At 36.7% G+C, this 22,148-nt stretch overlaps 1 protein-coding gene across 2 annotated transcripts in view; it reads left to right on the plus strand.

The window, feature by feature from the left end:
• LOC120630252 (calcium-transporting ATPase type 2C member 1) overlaps window positions 1–22,148 on the plus strand; it is a 52,576-nt gene that overhangs the window by 18,880 nt on the left and 11,548 nt on the right. For both annotated transcript variants that reach the window (XM_039899407.1, XM_039899406.1), the window contains exons 4-11: window positions 8,275–8,431; window positions 8,816–9,074; window positions 17,148–17,385; window positions 18,312–18,443; window positions 19,618–19,784; window positions 20,311–20,456; window positions 21,124–21,326; window positions 21,597–21,776. In XM_039899407.1, coding sequence (XP_039755341.1) covers window positions 8,275–8,431; window positions 8,816–9,074; window positions 17,148–17,385; window positions 18,312–18,443; window positions 19,618–19,784; window positions 20,311–20,456; window positions 21,124–21,326; window positions 21,597–21,776 — 1,482 coding nt within the window. The remainder of the gene's footprint in view (window positions 1–8,274; window positions 8,432–8,815; window positions 9,075–17,147; window positions 17,386–18,311; window positions 18,444–19,617; window positions 19,785–20,310; window positions 20,457–21,123; window positions 21,327–21,596; window positions 21,777–22,148) is intronic.

The following is a 22,148-nucleotide window of genomic DNA, read 5'->3' on the forward strand; positions in this document are numbered from 1 at the left end:
TGTATTCAATTAAAACGTATGAAATCACGCCTGTATTAGGCGTGATTTCATACGATTTAATTTAATACTCTTATCAAATGATAAAGAGTGCTTTATTACAAATCCTTTGTGTTGATTTCACCGATACCATTTATTTGATCACTTAGATTATTTTTCTAATTGAGTAAAAAGTACGAGATTTAAATGCACGCGAACAGTTTTTTTTTCTATGAATATGTCTACTTATTTATATTTCTTTAGCGATAACCCTATGATGTATAATTTGACCTAAGAAAGGAATTGTTTGTAGCTTTAGGTTTAAGTTGGCGAACGAAGTTATCATTGTACCCTAACAATTATGTAAACATAAATATGTAAGAACGCTTCATACGACTAAGTGGCTGTGATAGTCCTACATAAATTAAGAATTTTTGGATTTGAATTTATCAACGAGGCAGTTTTTTTTTATAGTAATTGTGGACGTCTCCACATTACTCAATGTTTGTACGCTTCTTTTGATTTAATATTTTTACAGGATTTAATTTATGAAATACACTTATGCATCCTTCAATATTATTTCCTTATTCTGTTACACGTTGTATATGTACAGCCAAAGATGAAAATCTTCTTATTGTTACGACCGAGCGCATTAGTATAGCTCCTATTCAGTAATTAATATTTGAAGGACCACTTTGAAATCTTAAATCCATCGTTTATGAACAGAGAAACGTTTAGCAGGGAATGCAAGGAACACGCCCTTACAAGCCGATCTCCCTTAGGTACGAGTAAGTAGTTTAGGTCCCTATCCACTTAGTACCCATTTCCTGTGAAGTAGTAGGTAATGGAAACGCATTAGTGGTAACTGCAGCCGTCGCTTTGGCTCCCCGATACGACGTACGAGATTAATTAAGTTGCGTTAATGGAATTAAACTTTACGATTTATTTTATCGCGGAAAGAAGACGTGCGTCGAAAGCGCTGTAAATAGCTTGTTGATTTTTATTTTATTACGGACGGCGATCGATCCGGGAACGTTCGATGAAGTCAGATGTTATGTTTAATATGAGACCATAGGATATTTGGAGAGGCAACATTAATGAGTGCAAAGTTTTATTTCATTTCAAACATATAGATGCATCGGATATCAGTAAAAACTTCAAGTTGTTAAAATTAAAGAAAACAGGTGATATATGGGGAATGTCGGTAAAGGTAATATCTCAAATTATTGACGTCATTGCTCCTCTTTTAGCCATAATTTTCAATGAATGTGTTGATTTAGGTACTTTCCCGAACCTAATGAAACATAGTTAACTCATTCCTCTATTTAAATCTGGTAATAAAAATGATATAAACAATTACAGACCTATCTCAATCTTACCAGCTCTTAGTAAGATATTTGAAAAAATTATATTAAATCAACTCTTATATCATTTTAATGTAAATAACTTACTACACCCTGAGCAGTATGGCTTCACTAAAGGTCGTAGCACAACGGACGCAGGCGCTAAACTTATAAAACATGTTTATGATGCCTGGGAATGTTCACAGAACGCCATGGGTGTTTTTTGTGATCTATCTAAAGCTTTCGATTGTGTTGATCATAAAACCTTGCTTCTTAAGCTAAGCCACTATGGTATCCAAAACGTTGCACTAAATTTGGTTGCCTCTTATCTCAGCAATAGAACCCAAAGAGTTTGCATAAATGATGCAAAGTCTCAGGGTTCAAATACCTCAATGGGTGTCCCACAAGGCTCGATTTTGGGTCCTTTTCTATTTTTAGTGTATATAAATGATCTACCGTACCATGTCAGTGGAACATGCGACATTGTATTGTTTGCAGATGATACATCTCTAATTTTTAAGACTGATAGGAGTAAAGATAACTCTGACGAAGTAAACCGTGTTATGTCGCATGTGTCGCACTGGTTTACAGTTAACAACTTACTTTTAAATGCAAAAAAAACAAAGTGTGTCGAATTTATCTTACCAAATGTAAAAAAAATTGATAAAAATATAATGATAAATGGTGAATCACTAAAAATAGAGACTTCCACAGTTTTTCTGGGCGTGACCTTGGATAATAAGCTACAGTGGGGTGCCCATATAGATTCACTAGCGGGTAAACTAAGCTCGGCTGCCTACGCAGTCAGAAAAATTAGACAGATTACTGACGTTGAAATAGCTAGGCTAGTTTATTTTGCGTACTTTCATAGTGTTATGTCCTATGGAATCTTGTTATGGGGTAAAGCAGCTGATATCGAAACTATATTTATATTGCAGAAAAGAGCTGTACGGTCAATATATAAACTTAAATCACGCGAATCCCTCCGTGAGAAGTTTAAAGAAATAGGCATACTTACTGTAGCTTCACAATATATTTATAACAATATAGTATTTGTAAGACAACATATTAGTCTTTATACACAAAAAGTGGACATAAACAGTCGACTTACAAGAAATGGTCATAAATTAGTGTCATCTGCATATCGTCTGCGTAAGGTACAGGGATCATTTGTGGGATTGAGTATACGCTTTTATAATATGATTCCTAAGGTGATTTTGGACCTGCCAATGCACAAGTTTAAAGAATTTGTTAAAACACATTTATTAGAGCGAGGTTACTATACAATTGATGAATTTTTTAATGACAAGGTTGCTTGGAAGCATCCGGCTCCGCTTTCAGCTCTCACAAGATAGAAAAATGAATGTTAAAATACAAAATGTAAATTGTTGATGTTGGAAAAGAGCAACTGCTGAGTTTCTTGCCGGCTTCTTCTCGGTAGAATCTGCCTTCCGAACCGGTGGTAGAATCACTACAAACAGACAGACTTGACGTTTCAAAAGTGCTTATATTAGGCCTACTTGAAATAAATGAATTTTGAATTTGAATTTGAATTTGAATTTGTGTAACAACTAATGAGTATACATACTGCCACTAACTCAGAGTATTGCGTCGATAGAGCTGTAAATACCTTGTTGATTCTAAGTATATTACGGATCTTTATCGATCCTGGAACGTTAGTAGTATTTAATAGGAGACCATAGCATATATGTGTAGCGGTCTCCACATTACCAAACTAGATGGCGCCACGAAGATCTTGCATCGCGCTAACGAAGTAAGTGTTCACAAAAATTGACCAAATATACAACTTCCGAAGATGAGTGGTAGGACATCGGCCCCCCAGCGCGATCACCCGCTCGGAGGAAGATCTTGCTATTGTCACGGTCGAGCTCATTACCATAGCCCCCGTAAATATGTAATGACTAATGAGTATACATAGATACCCTCATTCAGAGTATTAAACTCAGTAGCTACGTTATCCAGCTCAGCTAAATGCTCCCCGGAGAGAAAAATTACAAAATGTTATCTTCTCCCACTGTTTTATCAACTCTGAGCATGTGGAAATGATATCTAAACAATATACGTCTAATAAAAAACGGGGGTAAACTTCTGCTGTTTCCTGTTGCCATTGTATATTATTTTAAATTGTATATTTTTCTTCACAAATTTGCAGTTTTCAAAGATATATATATGGATTTCTACCAGGCGATTTGCTAAACGCCATAACCACGGATTTCGATAAAATTTTGTATTTGGATCTCTCTCAGGCTTTGATTACTTTATATTCCAAATCACCTAAAATTATTATAAATGCAAAATTGACTTGTCCTTTTTAAACACAGGAACATTAGCATTTTAAATATAGTTTGTGACCATTTTATTTAGTGCAAACGATAATAAATTTTTGTTATTAAGACTAAAATGTCGACCACAAAATTATAATTATTGTAATAGGAGAATTTGAGGTCTGATTACCTGGTTGAGCCCAAGCAGTCGCTTGGCGCCAGCACTCGAACTTTTGGCGGTGTATTTATTTACTTACCCACTAAAATTTTAACCTTTTTATTTAAGATCGAGACATGGCTTGATTCGATTTCGCAACGTTTTTTTGGTGCATTCAGAGTTGGTAGATCTCAACATTAAATTTAATTTTATATGTAATTTTTTTCACATAATATTACTATGACATATAGTAATATTATGTGAAAAAATATATATTATTATTAGATTACTATGACATAGTAATATAATAATAATACTTTAAACACCGATAAAAGTTTGTTTTCCCGAAATTACATAGGTACTTTAATCCTCAACATATTTTAAATTTAGCGAGAGGCAACTTTGTGATTTTTTCCCTCATATGAAGCCAACAACCATTTAGTCAGAAATTATTGTCAAAAATGTAATAGGTATTTTTTTAAGTACTTTCCAAGTGTAGGTAAAAACACTAATAACAATAAGAAAAAAATAACATATACAGTATTATATATGTTTTTCGCTTTGAAGAACTACTTAAAATATACTACATATTAATATTTTAAGACTCAAACTATAATAAATAAATTTATCTAAAACTAACAGTGTACAGAACAAGTAAAACTCTGCGTAATTAGTTACTTAAACTCTCAGTTCTTTCAACCTCATTTAGCAGCACTGATTAACTACCTAAATAGGTAATAAAATAAATAATTAAAATAAATAATATTATGAACACGCTAGGTTTATCACGAAAAACAACTCAATAAAAGTTGCCCGAGCGTGTCGTGTCGTAAAAAAAGAGCAGAACTCGTTTTACCTAAGTGCACGACTTAGGGTATGTGCACGCTAGGCCCACAGTTGGGAGGGGAGATGTCGGCTTAAAAATGATTTACGATAAACATTGAAGGGAACGAGCCGAGAGATGGACTAGACACGGATCCTTAACATCACGAACATGGCGTGTTTTATTTATATCTAATATCTTTATAGCGGTGATAGCCCAGTTGGTTGGACTTCGAACTGCATTTTTCTTTAACTTTTCTAAGTTATGTGCGTTTCTAGCAATTTAAATATCTATTGCTTCAACGGGGAAGGAAACCATCGTGAGGAAACCTGCGTGCCTGAGAGTTCTCCATAAAGTTCTCAAAGGTGTGTGGAGTCCAAGACGACCAAGCGCACTAGGCCAGCGGGGTGGACTGCGATATAAACCCTTCTCATTGTAGGAGCATACCCGTGCTCCGTAGTGCGCCGGTAAAGGGTTGATATGATGATGATTTTTACCGAAGCGAGCAAATATATCTTTATATATATATTTCTTGTGTGCGCGTGTATGTCACTGAACTCCTCCTAGACGGCTGGACCGATTTGAATAAATTTTTCGTTATGCGTTTGGGTGGCACCCTGGATGGTTTAGATGCACAAATCAGCCCAACAGATGGCGCTAGGGTCAGCTAGTTTGTATATATATATATATAAACCTCGGAATCGGCTCCCAAAGATTTTAAAGAAATTTAGAAATATTGTGTAGGTTTTACTGCAACAATATAATTAGATACGAAGGTGAGCTTCGCCATCATCTAAAAGGTTATGATAGCTCACTTGGCAAATCGAGTAGTCTCGAAACCATAAGAACCCAGTTCGAGTCCAGAGGATAATTTTCCTCTACCTTTTACTTAATTACTTTCTTAAAAGTACTTGTTTCAAATAAAATGTTGAACTAATTGCACTCGTGATTTTTTACTTAAATCACCATTTAATTTTTTTTTTATATTATGTCGGTTTGATAAAAATTTCATGTTTTATCAGTATGTACCTGATTTGTATCGTAATATAATTTACAAATAAAAAAAATACCGGACAAAGCTCTGACGTCCAGGTACTAAAAAGTTATACGTCTTGTTGATAGTAACAGCCTCGAGTTATAGGAATGCCTAGTGAGAACGCGCCCTAAGTTAATGTACCGTAACAACCTGCCTTCTCGTAATTTGTAGTACTCATAATGAATGTAACATCCTATATTGAAATAGACGTATCGATTTAAAAGTTCGTCAAACTTTATATAACCTTTTAAATTCGCAAATATTTGATAACGACGAAGACATTAGATGGTATCTGTGCATCATCTGAGTCTCATACAAGACTGAATTGTATCAAATATATGAGTATTTTGATATCAAAATGGCACAATGTCATGCACACTGGCTGTGAGTCAAATATAATATTAATTATATCTTGAAAATGTATTATTAGTCATCATTTTTGAAAATGCTAAACAATTTACTAAAATAACTGGCTCATATTTAAATTTGATTTTAAATCCAAAAGAGGAGTTCCGTCTTCTATTATGAAAATTAAGCTTAATTTGCTATACTCCGCGAACAGCAAATGTATTATGGATATATTATTTTTTCACAAAATATTATGGATTTCCGCAAAGTAACGCCTACTTCTATCCAATGTTCCGTCTTCTGTCTCCATAGATCTTCACTAGATCTTTTATTATTCTCTATATCCTATATTTGTCAAGTTTTAATTTCATAAATAAAAGATGTTGGACGTAAGTGTATCTGTTTTTAATTTTTTTGTAAATGATTCAAATTCATAAAATTAATACAGTAAGCGTACCGTTTATATACCAATTTGTCCAGCATCATCACTTACCGTCAAGCGTGAAGGTCAAGCGCAAACCTGTTACCGTATAAAAAATGCCAAGTTCAAGAACACTTTATTTGCCTGCGTCTGCGCAGGTTTTATTTTATTTTTATTCTAATATCTCTTTGGCGATCTTGCCAAAAAACCTAACCTGGATAAACAAATAGTGCTAGGTAAGGTGAAGGGTAAAAAATACCATCCGGCCGATCACCTCGTCGCCGGTCCGATCATCATTAGGCATCCCTATCCCCCCCATCCCCCATTAGGGTACAGTAGCTATCAAAAAGGATACATAAGGATAGAAGGCTATAAAGTAATAAAAAACGCTACGAAGGAACTTGCATCCGGACACGATATTCTTCTCTAATACTACCTACTTGTACTAACATATTTAAGAACATACAGAACTCTTATTCAACCATTATTGCATGCAGTCAGTGGCGTGCACTTCATACATGCACAAAAGCACTGCATACCCTAAAATTTATATATATCTCGTATAGCGGGAGGATTTTTGCCGTTTTATGCAATTTTTCTGCTGTATGCATTCCCTGGTAAGAAACCAAGTGCACGCCACTGCATGCAGTGCATTGTCCTCGCGCACGTCTCACTTCACATTGTAGTTGTACTTAGTCATATTTTTTGACACACCGAAAAAAACCCTGGCGGCGAAATACACTGGACTGGGGCCACGGGCAAGTAGAAGTTGGAAAAACTGAATTCTGACCTTCAGTAATTAAGGCATTTAAAGAAGATTACAAAATTTTAACACGCATATACCTAAGTAGCAAAATTTATTTTGTTTCACTTAAAAGAATAGTTTCCTTTATAATTTTTCTTAAGGACAGTAGCTGATAACCACCTTAAGGGTTGTAACTTGTAAACGCGTGACCGAGCGTGAAAGCGCGTCATGACAAAAGCACCAGGGTTCGATGACATCTGGGGGAAGATACCGGCTAAGTCACCATTGCAGTCACATTTGCATCTTCAGAGTCTAATAAAAGAAGTGTATGGAAAATGCACCTGAATTTATATCATAATACCCATCGACACAATGTCATGAACAATGTTGTGAACCAAAATAGGTATAATGTTAATAATTTCTTAAAAAACTATTTCTTCAATCAAATAACAATTATCTATCTGACACATATCAAGTTTGACAAAGTAAAATTACCCACTTTACAAAATAACTTAAATAAAAAAGAAAAATAAAATAACCGCAACATTTCGTAAAAAAAATAAAAAAAAAATTAAAGCTCTAGTCTTATACTTTTCATAAAGAAATTAAATTTATAAAAGTGAAAGTTCTAGTTTGGAGATGTAAAGTTAGCTTAATTCTTTGATCCGAGCACAGATAATTAAGCGCCATTATTACAGTACTTTAAAACGATGACTAACGTCGCGTGTGCCAGATGCTTTATTAAACCATTGTTATCAATCAAAAGTCACCTTGACCATTCGCATAAATTATTGCGCATCTATTCTTTATATTGCTAACTTCTAACTGCTAGTAATATAGTAGGGCAGTAACTTCCTCGTTAGTCTAGTGTTTAGTATGTTAAACTACGGATCACGAGGTCTTGGGTTCGAATCCCGAGTCGGGCCCAATTATATAAGGTGCTGTGTTTTTTCTACTAAAGAATCTTTCGCACCAGCCCAGACTTAGGAAGTTAGCTGTCAGCCCCCATGCGTCGGAGAGCATGTAAAGCCGTCAGTCTTGTATAGCCGAATTGTATTGTAACTTTATTACTTCTTCTATGGTTCCTCTTTGGATCTTCTGAAAGTTCTAGTATATTCTTAAAAAGGAATTCTTCCACAGGTTCAGCAGTGGTCAGTATCTGCATGCGGCAGTTCGACGACGCCATGTCCATCACAATCGCGATCATCATTGTGGTGACAGTCGCCTTCGTTCAGGAGTACCGCTCGGAGAAGTCGCTTGAGGAGCTGAACAAATTGGTACCACCATCATGCAACTGGTGAGAGTACAAGTCATAATCAATCAGCGATTACCGTCGTCGGATCCTATCTCCTTCCTCGAACAGCACGTTAAGCAGTCGTTTCGTGTCGTTTATTTGGAGAAGTCAAACCTGGGGTGTCAACAAGGTCTGTGCTTAACCGTAGGACAGTTTGATACTGAAATTAGTAGACATCATCAGCCGTTATCATCAGAATTTGCTGAACTACGGTTAAATAGAAATTCCTTTTTAGCATTTTAATGCAGAACCCTAAAAATGATGAAATTTGCACGTATGGAGAACGTACATACCAAAAAATATCAGCCTGAATGACTTCTACCGCTTTCGGAATCTGTGGCATGTTAGAAATGCTTCAATAAATTAGATTCTATTTGTCTTTTTCAGTTTACGAGAAGGCAGCGTCGAACATTTCCTAGCACGAAACCTAGTCCCGGGCGATATAGTCCACCTGAACGTCGGCGATCGAGTGCCCGCAGACTTGCGACTTTACGACTCTACGGACCTCGCTATAGACGAGTCGTCTTTTACCGGCGAGACTGAGCCGGCCTCGAAGAGCGTTCTACCCAACAAAGCGGCTGCTGGGAGAGTCAATAAGGACAACATAGCTTTCCTCGGCACGCTTGTCAGATGCGGAAATGCAAAGGTTAGTTTATTATGAATAAAAGGTTTCCATAAACTTACAACTGTAGGACTCGACTGATCTCGCATCCGACAAGTTTTCTTTTACCGGTAAGACTGAGCCGGGCTCGAAGAGCATTCTGTCCAACAAAGCGGTTGCTGGGTCAATAAGGCCAATATAGTTTTCTTTGGCACGCTTGTCAGATGTGGAAATGCAAAGGTTAGTCCTTTATGATTAATAAAGTTTTCAAAGACTTGCGACTGTAGGACTCGACTAATCTTCCAATTGACGGATCTTCTTTTGCCGGCGGAGGTAAAGAGCGTTCTGCCTAACAAAGTGGCTGTTGGATGAGTCGATAAGGGTAACATTGATTTACTTTGTACTCTTGTCAGATAAAGAAATTCTAAAGGATTATTAACAATATGGTTTCCATAGGTTTACGAATTAATGACTAGACTGACCTTGAAACCGAAGAGTCTTCTTTTTCCGGTGAGACTGACCCGGGTGCTGCTTACAAAGTGGCTGCTGGGAGAGAAAAAAGGGACAAGATCGCTTTCCTTGGCACACTTGTTAGTTGTAGAAGGAAAGCTCATTATGAATAATAAGGTTGCGACTTTAGAACTCTACTAATCTCACAAAAGACGAGTCCTTTTTGATCGGCGAGACTGAGCCGGGCTCGAATAGCATTCCGCCAAACTAAGCAGCAGCAGCAGCTGCAAAAATTAATAAGGACATCATTCATTTCCTTCGCAAGCTTATTAGATGCAGAAACACTACGATTTGATACTTTTATCGATTACTACGGAGCATGCTGTCTGCGTGTATCAGGCAATGAAAACGTAACTTCATTAAATAAAACGACTATGTTTTTACATTACAAATGAATCGCGTTTTGAAATCTTGTAGGAATGTATTTTCTTCCGTTATAAAGAGTGCCATAAGCCCGTCTCCCGGATATAAGTTAATTTCTTGCTATACACATCTTCTGCTAAGTCAAGCTATACGTTAGATCTATATTAAGAAGGTCTGAATTCCAATCCATTTATATATGATCACAGACTTAAAATTATACGTAATATTTTAAAGGGAAAGCTAGTGGGCTATGTGTCGCTTTTGAAGTTTGCCAACGAAATAACCTGCCGGAGTCGATTAAGGAAACATACGACCCGATGTTTGCGGGATTGCTTGCTTATTCCATGCGGATTACGAGGGTACGAGAGTAATTACTTCGGACTAAATGACGGAACTATGCATACTAAGTAGGCCTATATTATGACTCAAGGTCATTCCCGTCTTATCTTTTGAACAGACTCTAAGAGTATTGATCTCAAGGAAAAACTGTGGAACATTTGGAAAAAATTGGATCAACGAATGCTGCTGCGTTACTTTGCTGCATTAACAACCATCAACCAATCAATAAGCTATAGATAACAGTCCTCCGATACTAAAAAACTACTTATGCGCCGCTCACGCATAAGTAGAAAGTAGAAGGAAAGTTAAAAGGCAGTAAAAAAAATGAGCTGGCACTTATTCAGAGCAACAGTAGCATAAAGAAGGTCTCTGACACCATGTCAGAGGATAACTGGGTGCGTAACATATAAAAAAAAAAAAGGTTGCTTGAAATGTAGACGCTCCGCTTTCATATCACACAAGATTGTGAGATGATGTTAGAAAAGATCGAAAAGAAAAGACTTTCTTCCCTGCGTCTTCTCGGTAGAATCTGCCTTCCGAACCGGAGAGTGAGAGAGAGACCGGAGTGGTACTACAAACAGACACACTTGACGTTCTGTTTACATTAGACCTACTTGAAAAAAAAAGAAAATTTAGTTGATGTGTTCCATCTAGCTTTATGCAATAATTTCCACTTAAGGTTTACGCCGATCCCAAGCGATGGAGTCGTAATCAGATTCTCTCTAACGCAATAATCTCTCGCGCAATCACTTGAACGGTCGTCCGTCGGTTATTATCTGTAACGTCGGAAGATATGAGTTAATTCCACTTGATACTTTTATCAAACTTGCTACCACTTTCTTCTTACAAGTGTTGTTTAGATAATTTGAATCCATGTTATCCAGATTCCTGATTATTGAAAATTGGACAGTTTTCCGTTCACTTACGTATTGCTTAGTGTCCGTATTGTAAAGAAACGTCACATTGACGTTTGCGTAAATATATAACATCTAGTGACAATACTGTTTTCCAGTTTTGTGGCTAGATTGCGCCCTTTCGATTATATACAATACGTAGTTAACTTTCACGCGATAGTTAGAAAATCACAGATTAGACATCTCTGACGATAAAGATTACTTCCATTAGGTACTTCAAGTATACTTTTGTTATTATAATTAATTGAAGTTAATACACGATTTACAATTATTTAAATCGTTTATTATGATGCTGAGTAAAGAGAGCAGTTGGTTACTTATCCAGAAGGTTACTATCATCATCCGGTATTATCCGTATCATCGATTAATTAGTAGTCTGTTGATATAAAACTTTTACAGTACAAACATGAAATTAACTAAAACTAAGTTACAATGAATAATTTAATTAAAACTTAATACTTATTTCCTATTAAGATTCAATCTAGAATCCCTTAAGTCATAAACGAAGAAGGGCGATGACAGGATAAATGTTGGAAAGAAGCAGGCGTTACTTTGCGGAAATCCATGATATAGTATGAAAATTAAGCTTAAATTGCTATACTTCACGAAAAGCGGGAGAATCTGTATGGTGTTATTTATAATTTCTTCCATCCTTATACTCCACACAAAACAGATCTTCGGCAATGTACCCTCTACGCACGTTTCGCTCCGAAACCGCAGCATCCTCAGGACCTTACAATGAATAATTGTTAAGATAACACACACAATTATAAGGATTGAAGAAATTGTAAATTACACCATACAGATTCTCCTGCTCTTCGCGGAGTATAGCAAATTAAGCTTAATTTTCATAATAGGATGATTGTTGTTAAAAAGAAGTTTAAATATGTGGCACAGGGTGTTCTCTGTTAACAAAAAAACAGCGGCTTATGCTAGAAACCTAGTAGCCTATAAAATTTTCCACGACGATCACATTTTTTTTTAAATAGTCTCTGTTACAAAGACAATTAATTAAACGTAGGCAAAACGCGGTTATTGTGCCATATCGGGTGGTTTATTTCAGACAAAAATATTTTTCTTTTATTCTAGCATTTCTTGCTTTTTGTTCAAGTTATTTGTTATGCCCCTTTGTGTCGTTACGCTTTAGTAAAAAATGATTCGAACGTACTATAGGTGCCGTATTGTACCGGTCTTATGAAACACAACTGCACAATTGTTGTGAGGAAGTAATTTTTAGTTATTCTAATTTAGAGGAAATTAAGTAAAACTAAATGCCTATCTTCATTGTTATTTTTTTGGACCGTTGCTACTTGAAACTCCTCTTAAGGAATAGAACTTATAATTGTATTTGTCGGCCGATTGGCGCGGTGGGCAGCGACCCTGCTATCTGAGTCCAAGGCCTTGGCTTCGATTCCCACAACTGGAAAATGTTTGTGTTATGAGCATGAATGTTTTTCAGTGTCTGGGTGTTTATCTGTATATTATAAGGATTTATGTGTATATTCATAAAAAAATATTCATTAGCTATCTTAGTACCCATAACACAAGCTACGCTTACTTTGGGGCTAGATGGCGATGTGTGTATTGTAATATATATATATATATATTTTTTTTTTTTTTTTTAAATAAAATAATTGACGGACCAAGTAAATGGTAAACTATGTCCTATAAACAGGGCAACACTTCACAGGGCATGCAAGGAGAACTGAACAGCCTCGTGTGCCTGTAATAACACCGGCATGTTCGCTCTTCAGACCGGAACACAGCATTGCAACAATGCTGCTTAGCGGTAGAAATAAGCTCTGTCACAAAAAGCTCCACTACAAATAGCTTCTAGCTTAGATCTGGAATGCCCTTCCAGCTTCCATTTTCCCCAGTGCCTACAATATGAGTAACGTCAAATCACTCTTGTGAATAGGCATCTTCTAGGCAAGCGCGCTCCACCTTAGGCTGCATCATCGCTTACCATCAGGTGTGATTGCAGTCAAGCGCTCGTCTATAAACATATAAAAAAAAAAGCTTATCTGTATAATATAGAAAAGGCAAAGGTGACTGATTGACTGATCTATCAACGCACAGCTGTAACCACTTGACGGATCGGGCTGAAATTTTGCACACAGATAGTTATTACAACGTAGGCATCCGCTAAGAGATGATCTTTGAATACTCCAACCCTAAGAGGGTTAAATGGGGGATGAAAGTTTGTATAAAACCCTATTTAACAATTTATTTTTCAAGTTACATTCATGAAACTATGATTTCGGGTTTTCGATCAAAAATTTAAAATAAACGATAAGAAATACGTGTTTCGCAAATTTTAAAAATTCACACTCCAAAAGCATCAAAGAGGGGATGAAAACTAATATTAAAGTTTCCGATTTTTTAAGTAATTTAAGTTCATATTATTTTAAAACTTTCTAGTAAAAATTTACCAAATCAAAAATTGAATTTAACGTGAGCGAAGCCGCGGGCAAAGGCTAGTTTTTATATATAAAAAAAAGCAGATTATTGCTATAAATAATATTGTATTGTAAATGCAACATTATGTTATGTGCTGAGTAAATTAAATTTGAAATTAAAAAAAAAACTAAATGTAGATCTACAAATTAGCTCTCGACGCTCCAATACCAAGCATTCTCAGGGGATGTTGACTTCACGTCGCAAAATTGCAAAGATTGCAAATATTGCAAAGATTGCAAATATTGCAAAGATTGCAAATGTGCGTTGTGATCGTTCTCGAAGTTTCAACATTAACTAGCTGACCCGTGCAACTTCGGCTGCACCAAATCGGTTATTACCGGAAAGCACGAATAAAATGACATTTTCTATCGATTTATCGCCCCCGAAACCCCTTGTATACTTGGAGCCGATTCCGAGATTCCAATTATATATGTACAAGAATTGCTAGTTTAAAGATATAAGACAACTTTGTGTCAGGGTATCGCAGAAAAACTATTGATCCACTTTTTTTCAAGGTTAGGTCAAGGATATTCAGTTCTAAGTAATAATGTTGTACGTAGTTGATTACTTCATTGGCCGGTGTACTTTAATCAGTCAATTTATACGATTAAAGTCGACTACTTTGTTGCACAGTTCTTCCAAAGCCTTGAACTAACAATGGGAACACTTTTGTTGACAACCGTATCTATGTACTTAGTAGTACTTAGAGCTTTTTGACGGCCGATTGGCGCACTGGGCAGCGACCCTGCTTTCTGTGTCCAAGGCCGTGGGTTCGATTCCCACAACTGAAAACTGTTTGTGTGATGAGCATGGATGTTTTTCAGTGTATTTATGTGTATAATATTCATAAAAATATTCATCAGTCATCTTAGTACACATAACATAAGCTACGCTTACTTTGGCGCTAGATGGCGATGTGTATTGTCGTATTATATTAATATTTATTTATTTCTATGTACTTAGTAGAAGAGCTTTTTGACGGCCGATTGGCGCACTGGGCAGCGACCCTGCTTTCTTAGTCCAGGGCCGTGGGTTCGATTCCCACAACTGGAACATGTTGTTTATATGAACATGAATGCTTTCAGTGCCTGGGTGTTTGTTTGTATTTTATAAGCATTTATGTATAACTAGCTATTGCCCGCGATTTCGTCTGCATTTGATTTTGTTTTTTTAAGGTGGCATTCAATTTAGTTGTGGTTCTAAAAGAAATTAAAGTATTCAGTATCGCTAAGCCTGTCTATCGCTTATTTAAATGAGGGTTTTGCTGCTGTCCGCTGAGGAGTTCTGTCCTCTATCTCCAACCACATTCATCTGATCGACACAAAGTTTGGGCAAAATTAAACATATATTATAACCTCTATAGTACATAAATATTTTTTTAAATCGGTTATAATTTGTCGGAGTTATGGTGCAAAATCGTCAATCACTTTAATCCCCTCTCCCAAAGGAACCGAGCTTAATGTCGGAATAAAAAGTATCCCATATTACTTCTAACGCTTCCAAGAATATGTGTACAAAGTTTCATGTGGATCGGTTAAGTAGTTTTTCCGTGGAAGTGTAACAAAGAAACTTACATTCACATTCATAATATTAGTAGGGATTAGTATATTCATAAAAAATATTCATCAGTCATATCATATATATATATATATTTTTTGTGACAGAGCTCGTCCGGAGAGCTACCTACTACCGCCATGCTTTTTCTGCCGCTAAGCAGCAGGTTGATGGACACAGGGCAACACTTTGCAGGATGTGTTCCTATCATGCCCTGCGAAGTGTTGCTCTGTTTATAGGCGATGCTTTTCCACTTACCATCTGGTGGACTATCTGCTTGGTTCATCAATTATCAAGTAATAAAAAATAAAAAAAGTGTGTGCATGTAACCCTTACGCGCGATTCAAGTAATATTGTTATTATTGATGAAAGAGTAAATTAATAATAATAATAAATATACTACGACAATACACACATCGCCATCTAGCCCCAAAGTAAGCGTAGCTTGTGTTATTGGGTACTAAGATGGCTGATGAATATTTTTTTATAAATAATATACATAAATACTTAGAATATACATATAAACACCCAGACACTGAAAAACATTCATGCTCATCACACAAACATTTTCCAGAAGTGGGAATCGAACCCACGGCCTTGGACTCAGAAAGCAGGGTCGCTGCAAACTGCGCCAATCGGCCGTCCAAAATGTTCCTGGGACTCCGCAATTTCATTTTATATTCTACTAGCGTACCCAGCCCGCTTCGCCGGGCTAGATTTTGCTTTATTTTATTTAATAACAATAAACATACATCATTAAATTTTTAATTTAAGTCTCATAACATATTAAATCATTCATTTCTCTCCGTATTCATTATCTTCTATTCTCTTCTCGAGCGGGTGAAGATCATTATCTACACCCATGTACACCCACAATAGAATATCATCATAGTAAATAAAAGCTGTATTTGACAGTTCAAAAATAGGAGTGCTCCGATCGTCACCAAACTTTACAGGATTACTCGCCAGGTCAATCCGGAGATTCCCTGAAAGTTACATTGAAATTGGTCCAGCCGTTTCGGAGCCTACACGGAACATACCAACACACTTTCTCTTTTTTATATATATATATATATATATATAAATGTGGAAGTGATATTAATGAATTTTAAATCTATCTATATATATATATATATAATATCACTTCCATTTATATATATTTTATATAAATATTTTCATTTGTTAAATAGAATAATTGAGAGTAGAAAATTAAAGGTTAGATCAATTCATGTCAATATAACCTTGTCATTGAATGTCGTAGTCGTCAGAAAATTTATTAAACAAAATTTATTACAAAATTTATATATTTGGAGATTTCCAAAAAACTTTGCAATTTAAATTTTTGTTTTTAACTCCTCATCCTAATTGATTATGATATTTGCCACAAGCTGGCGTATAGCTAGCCGTGCTGGGTCTTGTCTGTGGTGCAAAAGTCAAGCGAGACAGTAGAAATTAATGTCAAAGTCAAGTCAAAATCAAATATTTCTTTATTCAAATAGGCACATAGATGGCACTTTTGATGCGTTATTATATACAAAATGTGTACATAGCAGTGAGTAGTGATGGCGATAACTACAATCGTAAACTTAAAACTAAAGCTACGAGGGTTCCAAACGCGCCCTGGTCTAAGAAGAAGCCCACAACAAACTTAGCGAGGTGTTCTTTTTGTTACCACCATCTCACATTGTCATTAGAAAATATTTAAGAAGCAACCTGGTTAGAGAAATTGTTTACACCCAAGCTTTTTTATCGTTTACGTAATCCTTTATACTATAATAGGACTTTTCTATAAGCTTTCGCTTAATACAAACTTTGAACTTCTTTAGTGACATCCCTAAGATATCAACCGTTAATTTATTGTAAAATTGTATACAATTTCCTTTAAATGAATTGCTTATTTTGTGTAGTCTAGTGTACTGCACTGCAAGTTTATTTTTAATGCTTACAAAACTTCCAATAACTTGATGTACATTGACAGGGCATCGTAGTCAGCACTGGAGAGCGCTCGGAATTCGGTGACATCTTCCGTATGATGCAAGCCGAGGAAGCTCCGAAGACGCCGCTCCAGAAGTCCATGGACACCCTGGGAGCGCAGCTTTCCCTGTATTCTTTCTGCATCATCGGCTTCATCATGGTCGCTGGTTGGCTCCAAGGGAAACAGTTGCAGGAGATGTTCACTATTGGCGTCAGTTTGGCAGTCGCTGCTATACCTGAAGGTCAGTATACTCTATTATGTACTCTACTGTACCAGGCTCAAGTGCGAACAAGCATAGAGTACTGAAGTCACCTGTGGGGTGGCTCTGTGGCTCTCTCTCTCTCTTCCTCTCTCTGCTTGAAGCTTTGGATTCGGTGGATCGTCGCGCCAGGAGAATTATAGGTGACAAATCGTTAACACAGGCGAAACTACATAGTCTCCAGCACCGACGCAATGTTGCCTGTTTATCGGTTTTTTACCGGATATACTTCAGTGAGCGTGCTCAGGAACTTCACAATCTTGTTTCTCTTTCCCCGTTCTACCACAGGACAGCGAACACCGTGAGCGGTGGCATCCTTATGTGGTTGATATTCCATCAACACGTTTTTTATCCTCGTTTCTGATACGTGCCGCTAAGATGTGGAACGCCCTCCCGGCAACTGTGATTCCTGCCACGTATAATTTGAGTACCTTCAAGGCTAGAGTGAATAGGCTTTTTCTAGACAAGCGTGCTCCAACCCGTTAGTTAGTTAGCCCGTTAGAAAGCAATGATGAGGTCATCATTGCTTTCTAACGGGCATGATTGACGTCATGCGCTGGCCTATCGTTAATATAAAAAAAAAATTGAAAAAAATAATAACTGTCTTAGGTGTGGGATGTGGGACTTCATAGTTAAATGTTAATTCGACTGTGAGATGGTGATAGCAAAAAAAAACCCCTCGTAGCCTCTATGTTTAAGTTAGCGAACGAAGTTATCACCATCCCCTTACAATTATGTAAACATATATGTATGAACGCCTCACAAGTGCCTGTGATAGGCCTACGTGAATAAAGAAATTTTGAATTTTGAATTTTGAATTAGATGATGATGATGGTGGTGGTGGTGGTGATGATGATGATGAGGATGATGATGAAGATGATTAGTGCAGCACAGATTTTTTTTTTCAGGCCTGCCCATCGTTGTGACGGTAACACTGGCACTCGGCGTCATGCGAATGGCCAAACGGAATGCTATAGTCAAAAAGTTACCCACCGTCGAGACTCTTGGCTGCGTCAATATCATATGCAGTGATAAAACCGGTAAGTCTAGTTAAGGGAAATCCACACTGTAATACCAGCAATATCGCCACCTACTAATTGTATCATAGCCAAATGTAATTTATTCAAATAATAATAAAATTATAAAAATAGCACAAAGAAATAACGAAAAATTTCAAAACAAAACAATAGGCTAAGACCTCCATGTAAGAAAAAAAAAACCTCTACTTTTTTTGGAAGTCTCGCTCTTTCAGATACAAAGTTTACACATATACTGTTTACAAATGACTTTACCAATTTATTACATTTTAAAATTTAAATCATTTAAAAAACGAATAAATAATTCAAAACTCACAAGAAAATGCAGTTTCGAAATGCGTCGACATTGTTGACGCCACAGAATAAAGAACATGCAGAAACCCGTGTACACAACTATTATTGAAGCATCAAAAACCACTCCACTTTAGAGTTGTTTCTCGAACAAAGGGTTAGACACTTCAAACCATTTAGCAGTTGCTATCAATTATTTTACCTCTAATGTTCTAAACGGTTCTAAACGTTTAACATAAAATGGGAAAATGAGAAAAAGTATGTGAGCTAGCATCATTCAGCGGGTGCAGCGACACAATGCACTGCATATGCAGTAATATGCATTCTTTCGGTTTTTATTAAAATCGATTTTAAACTTCAGCTTCTGTAATTTACACTTTCATAAAGATAAATTATTTCAAAAATCATTGCCGTTTACAGAACCATGATAGATGGTCTGGATTTTATTTATACGCATTTCTTTGGAAAGTGACGTGAATGTAAACAAATAAAAAATATAGGTAGAAAACCATTATTGAACTTTAGTAAAAAATGACTTGAACAATTGAGGGATTGCTGATGGGCTAAAAACCACAGAATTAAAAACATACAGAACCCTCATGTAGCCATTATCACATGGAGGCATTGTTTCCAAAAACAGTGAAAACGCCCCATGCATTATATCATACGGTGAGATGAACATGAATATTTTTCAGTGTTTGGGTGTATATCTGTATATTATAAGTAAGTTATGTATCTATTATTGATTAAATTATTCCGTCATCTTAATACCCAAAACACAAGCTATGCTTACTTTGGGGCTAGATGGCGATGTGTGTATGTAGTGTTTAATATCAATTAATTAATTTATTTTTATGAGTTTATTAATTTATTTATTTAATCACAGGTACGTTAACGAAGAACGAGATGACAGTTACAACTCTGTCAACGTCGGGTGGGCATATAGCGGAAGTCACGGGCGCCGGTTATAGCGCTAGGGGCGATGTCCAGTTGCGCGCCTACAAGGGAAGGGACCTCGACGTGGCAAGGATGGGTGTGAATAGCATGCTGGAGGTAAGAAAGTCTTAATACGGCCATAGCTCCACTAATTAATAAACAATATATTAAAACACATTCAACAAATCGTGGTTACTGCACGATTGATGAATTCCTTAACGACAAGGCTGCTTGGAAGCAGGCCACTCCGCTCTCATCTCTCACAAAACAGAAACATTCTAAAGATTGTTAAACTTTAAATGATGGAAAAGAGCAATCTGCTGAGTTTCTTGCCGGCTCTTGTCAGTGGAATCTGCCATCCGAACCGGTGGGAGAGTCACTACAAACAGACTGACATGAGGTTTCAAAAGTGCTTGTGAATTAATGGAATGGAACCCACACTGCCGTGGGAATAGAACCCCCACGGCCTTGGACTCAGAAAGCAGGGTCGCTGGACCATTTTGCTTAGCGGCAGAAATAAGTATGGTGGCAGTACTGACCCGGATGAGCTCTGTCAGAAAAAACTCTACTACTAAACTAAATAAAATTCAAAATTCATTTTATTTTAAGTAGGTCTAATATAAGCACTTTTGATTCCCACCAGGTGGGCGTGATTTGCAACAATGCAGTGATCCGGGACGACGTTTTGTACGGCCAACCCACAGAGGGCGCTTTGCTCGCCTGCGCTATGAAGAACAATATGCACGAGGTGCGCGAACAGTTCACGAGAATCAACGAGATACCTTTCAGGTAAGATGTCTCTTTAATAATAATAATAATAATATTTATTTGTTTGCCAAATTGTGGGTAAATAACAAGTTAACATTTAATTAAACAGCCCCTTCACAATCGACTGTCACAGACAGTGTGCCAATGTTTAAAAAAAATTAAAAATAAAATAAAAATTATATTCATCATACCAACCCATTACCGGCCTACTAGAGGGTACGGGTCTCCTCCCACAATGAGAAGGGGTTAAGGCCGTAGTCCACCACGATGGCCCAGTGCGGATTGGTGGACTTCACACACCTTTGAGAGCATTATGGAGAACTCTCAGGTATGCAGGTTTCCTGACGATGTTTTTCTTCACTGTTGAAGCTAGTGATATTTTAATTGCTCAAAACGAAGTTTATTGTCGTACGACCGTCCTGTCTGTTTGACTTCAAACCATCTTGAGAATGTACTGTTAGTAGAAAAACCGCCATATTTCGGTTCAAAGACGGGAAGAACGTAAGGTTGTAATCTCCTTTTGATGGCTGAGATAGTTTTGCCTAGTTAGAATAATTGTGAGTATAAGGATTGAAGAAATACACCATACAGATTCTTCTTCTTTTCGTGGAGTAAAGCAAATTTAGCTTAATTTTTATAATATATCATGGAATTCCGCAAAGTAACCCCTGTTCTATCCAATATACAGTTCAGAAACTAAGATGATGGTAGTGAAATGCACGCCAAAGTACAGCGATGGCAAGCTAAAGGAAGAGGTTTTCGTGAAAGGCGCCATAGAAAAAGTTCTTCCGTTGTGCACCCAGTACATCGATAGTGCGGGCAACTATGCGCCGATCACCAAAGAAAAACAGGCGGATTTCCTGAACGAAGCATATAATATTGGACGGATGGGTAAGTCAATTTATTTTTTAAAAAGTCGTACTTTTTGTAACTGTAAATCGTGCAGAAAGTTTGATTATTCGCACTAGTGTTTTTTTCTTTTTCGAATACTTTGCCACAACGTCAATGAGTTTGATAGTTGAAAATTCATTATAAAGAGGTTGTTTGCAATGTAAAGGTCCCATTGAGACGTATGGAAAATTCAAGGAGATTACAAAGAATTTTATGTCGAAGTCGTTACACTAAGGTTGAACTGTTGTTTATATCCAATATTTTTTTTAGGTTTGCGCATAATAGCCCTCTGCCGTGGAGCAAGTCTAGAATCTCTCACATACACTGGTGTTTGTGGCGTATGCGATCCCCCCAGGGAGTCCGCGAGAGATGCGATTGCCGCGCTGCGAAGGGCACAGGTTCAAGTTAAAATGGTCACCGGAGATGCGAGGCCTACTGCTTTGGCTGTCGGTAAGTTCTGTAGCCGACTTTCTAAGACGTTTTACAGATTGTGCAACTGTCATAAAAAGGAGGTGGTTCTCAAATTTTTCTTGCTACGTTTGTTTCTTAGAACTGTGCCTTTTATAAACCTATTTAGATAATTATTTTTATATTCGAAGTTATACAACGTGTAAATGAAAATTTAATAATTCACAGGCTTTAGACGTTCATTATTTTCTTCTCTGTGACTTATCTGTGAAACCCAAAACCTAATAGATTTTTAGTAAACTAATGCCATAGTTTTACTGAACGAAATCAGATACAGCATGCAATTAACATCATGAGACTCCTGTCAGTTAATTAGGTACGCGTCGTACTATGGGCGTGTCGGTCTTTTATCTT

The sequence above is a fragment of the Pararge aegeria genome, chromosome 16 (genome assembly GCF_905163445.1).
Source record: "Pararge aegeria chromosome 16, ilParAegt1.1, whole genome shotgun sequence".
NCBI lineage: Eukaryota > Metazoa > Arthropoda > Insecta > Lepidoptera > Nymphalidae > Pararge > Pararge aegeria.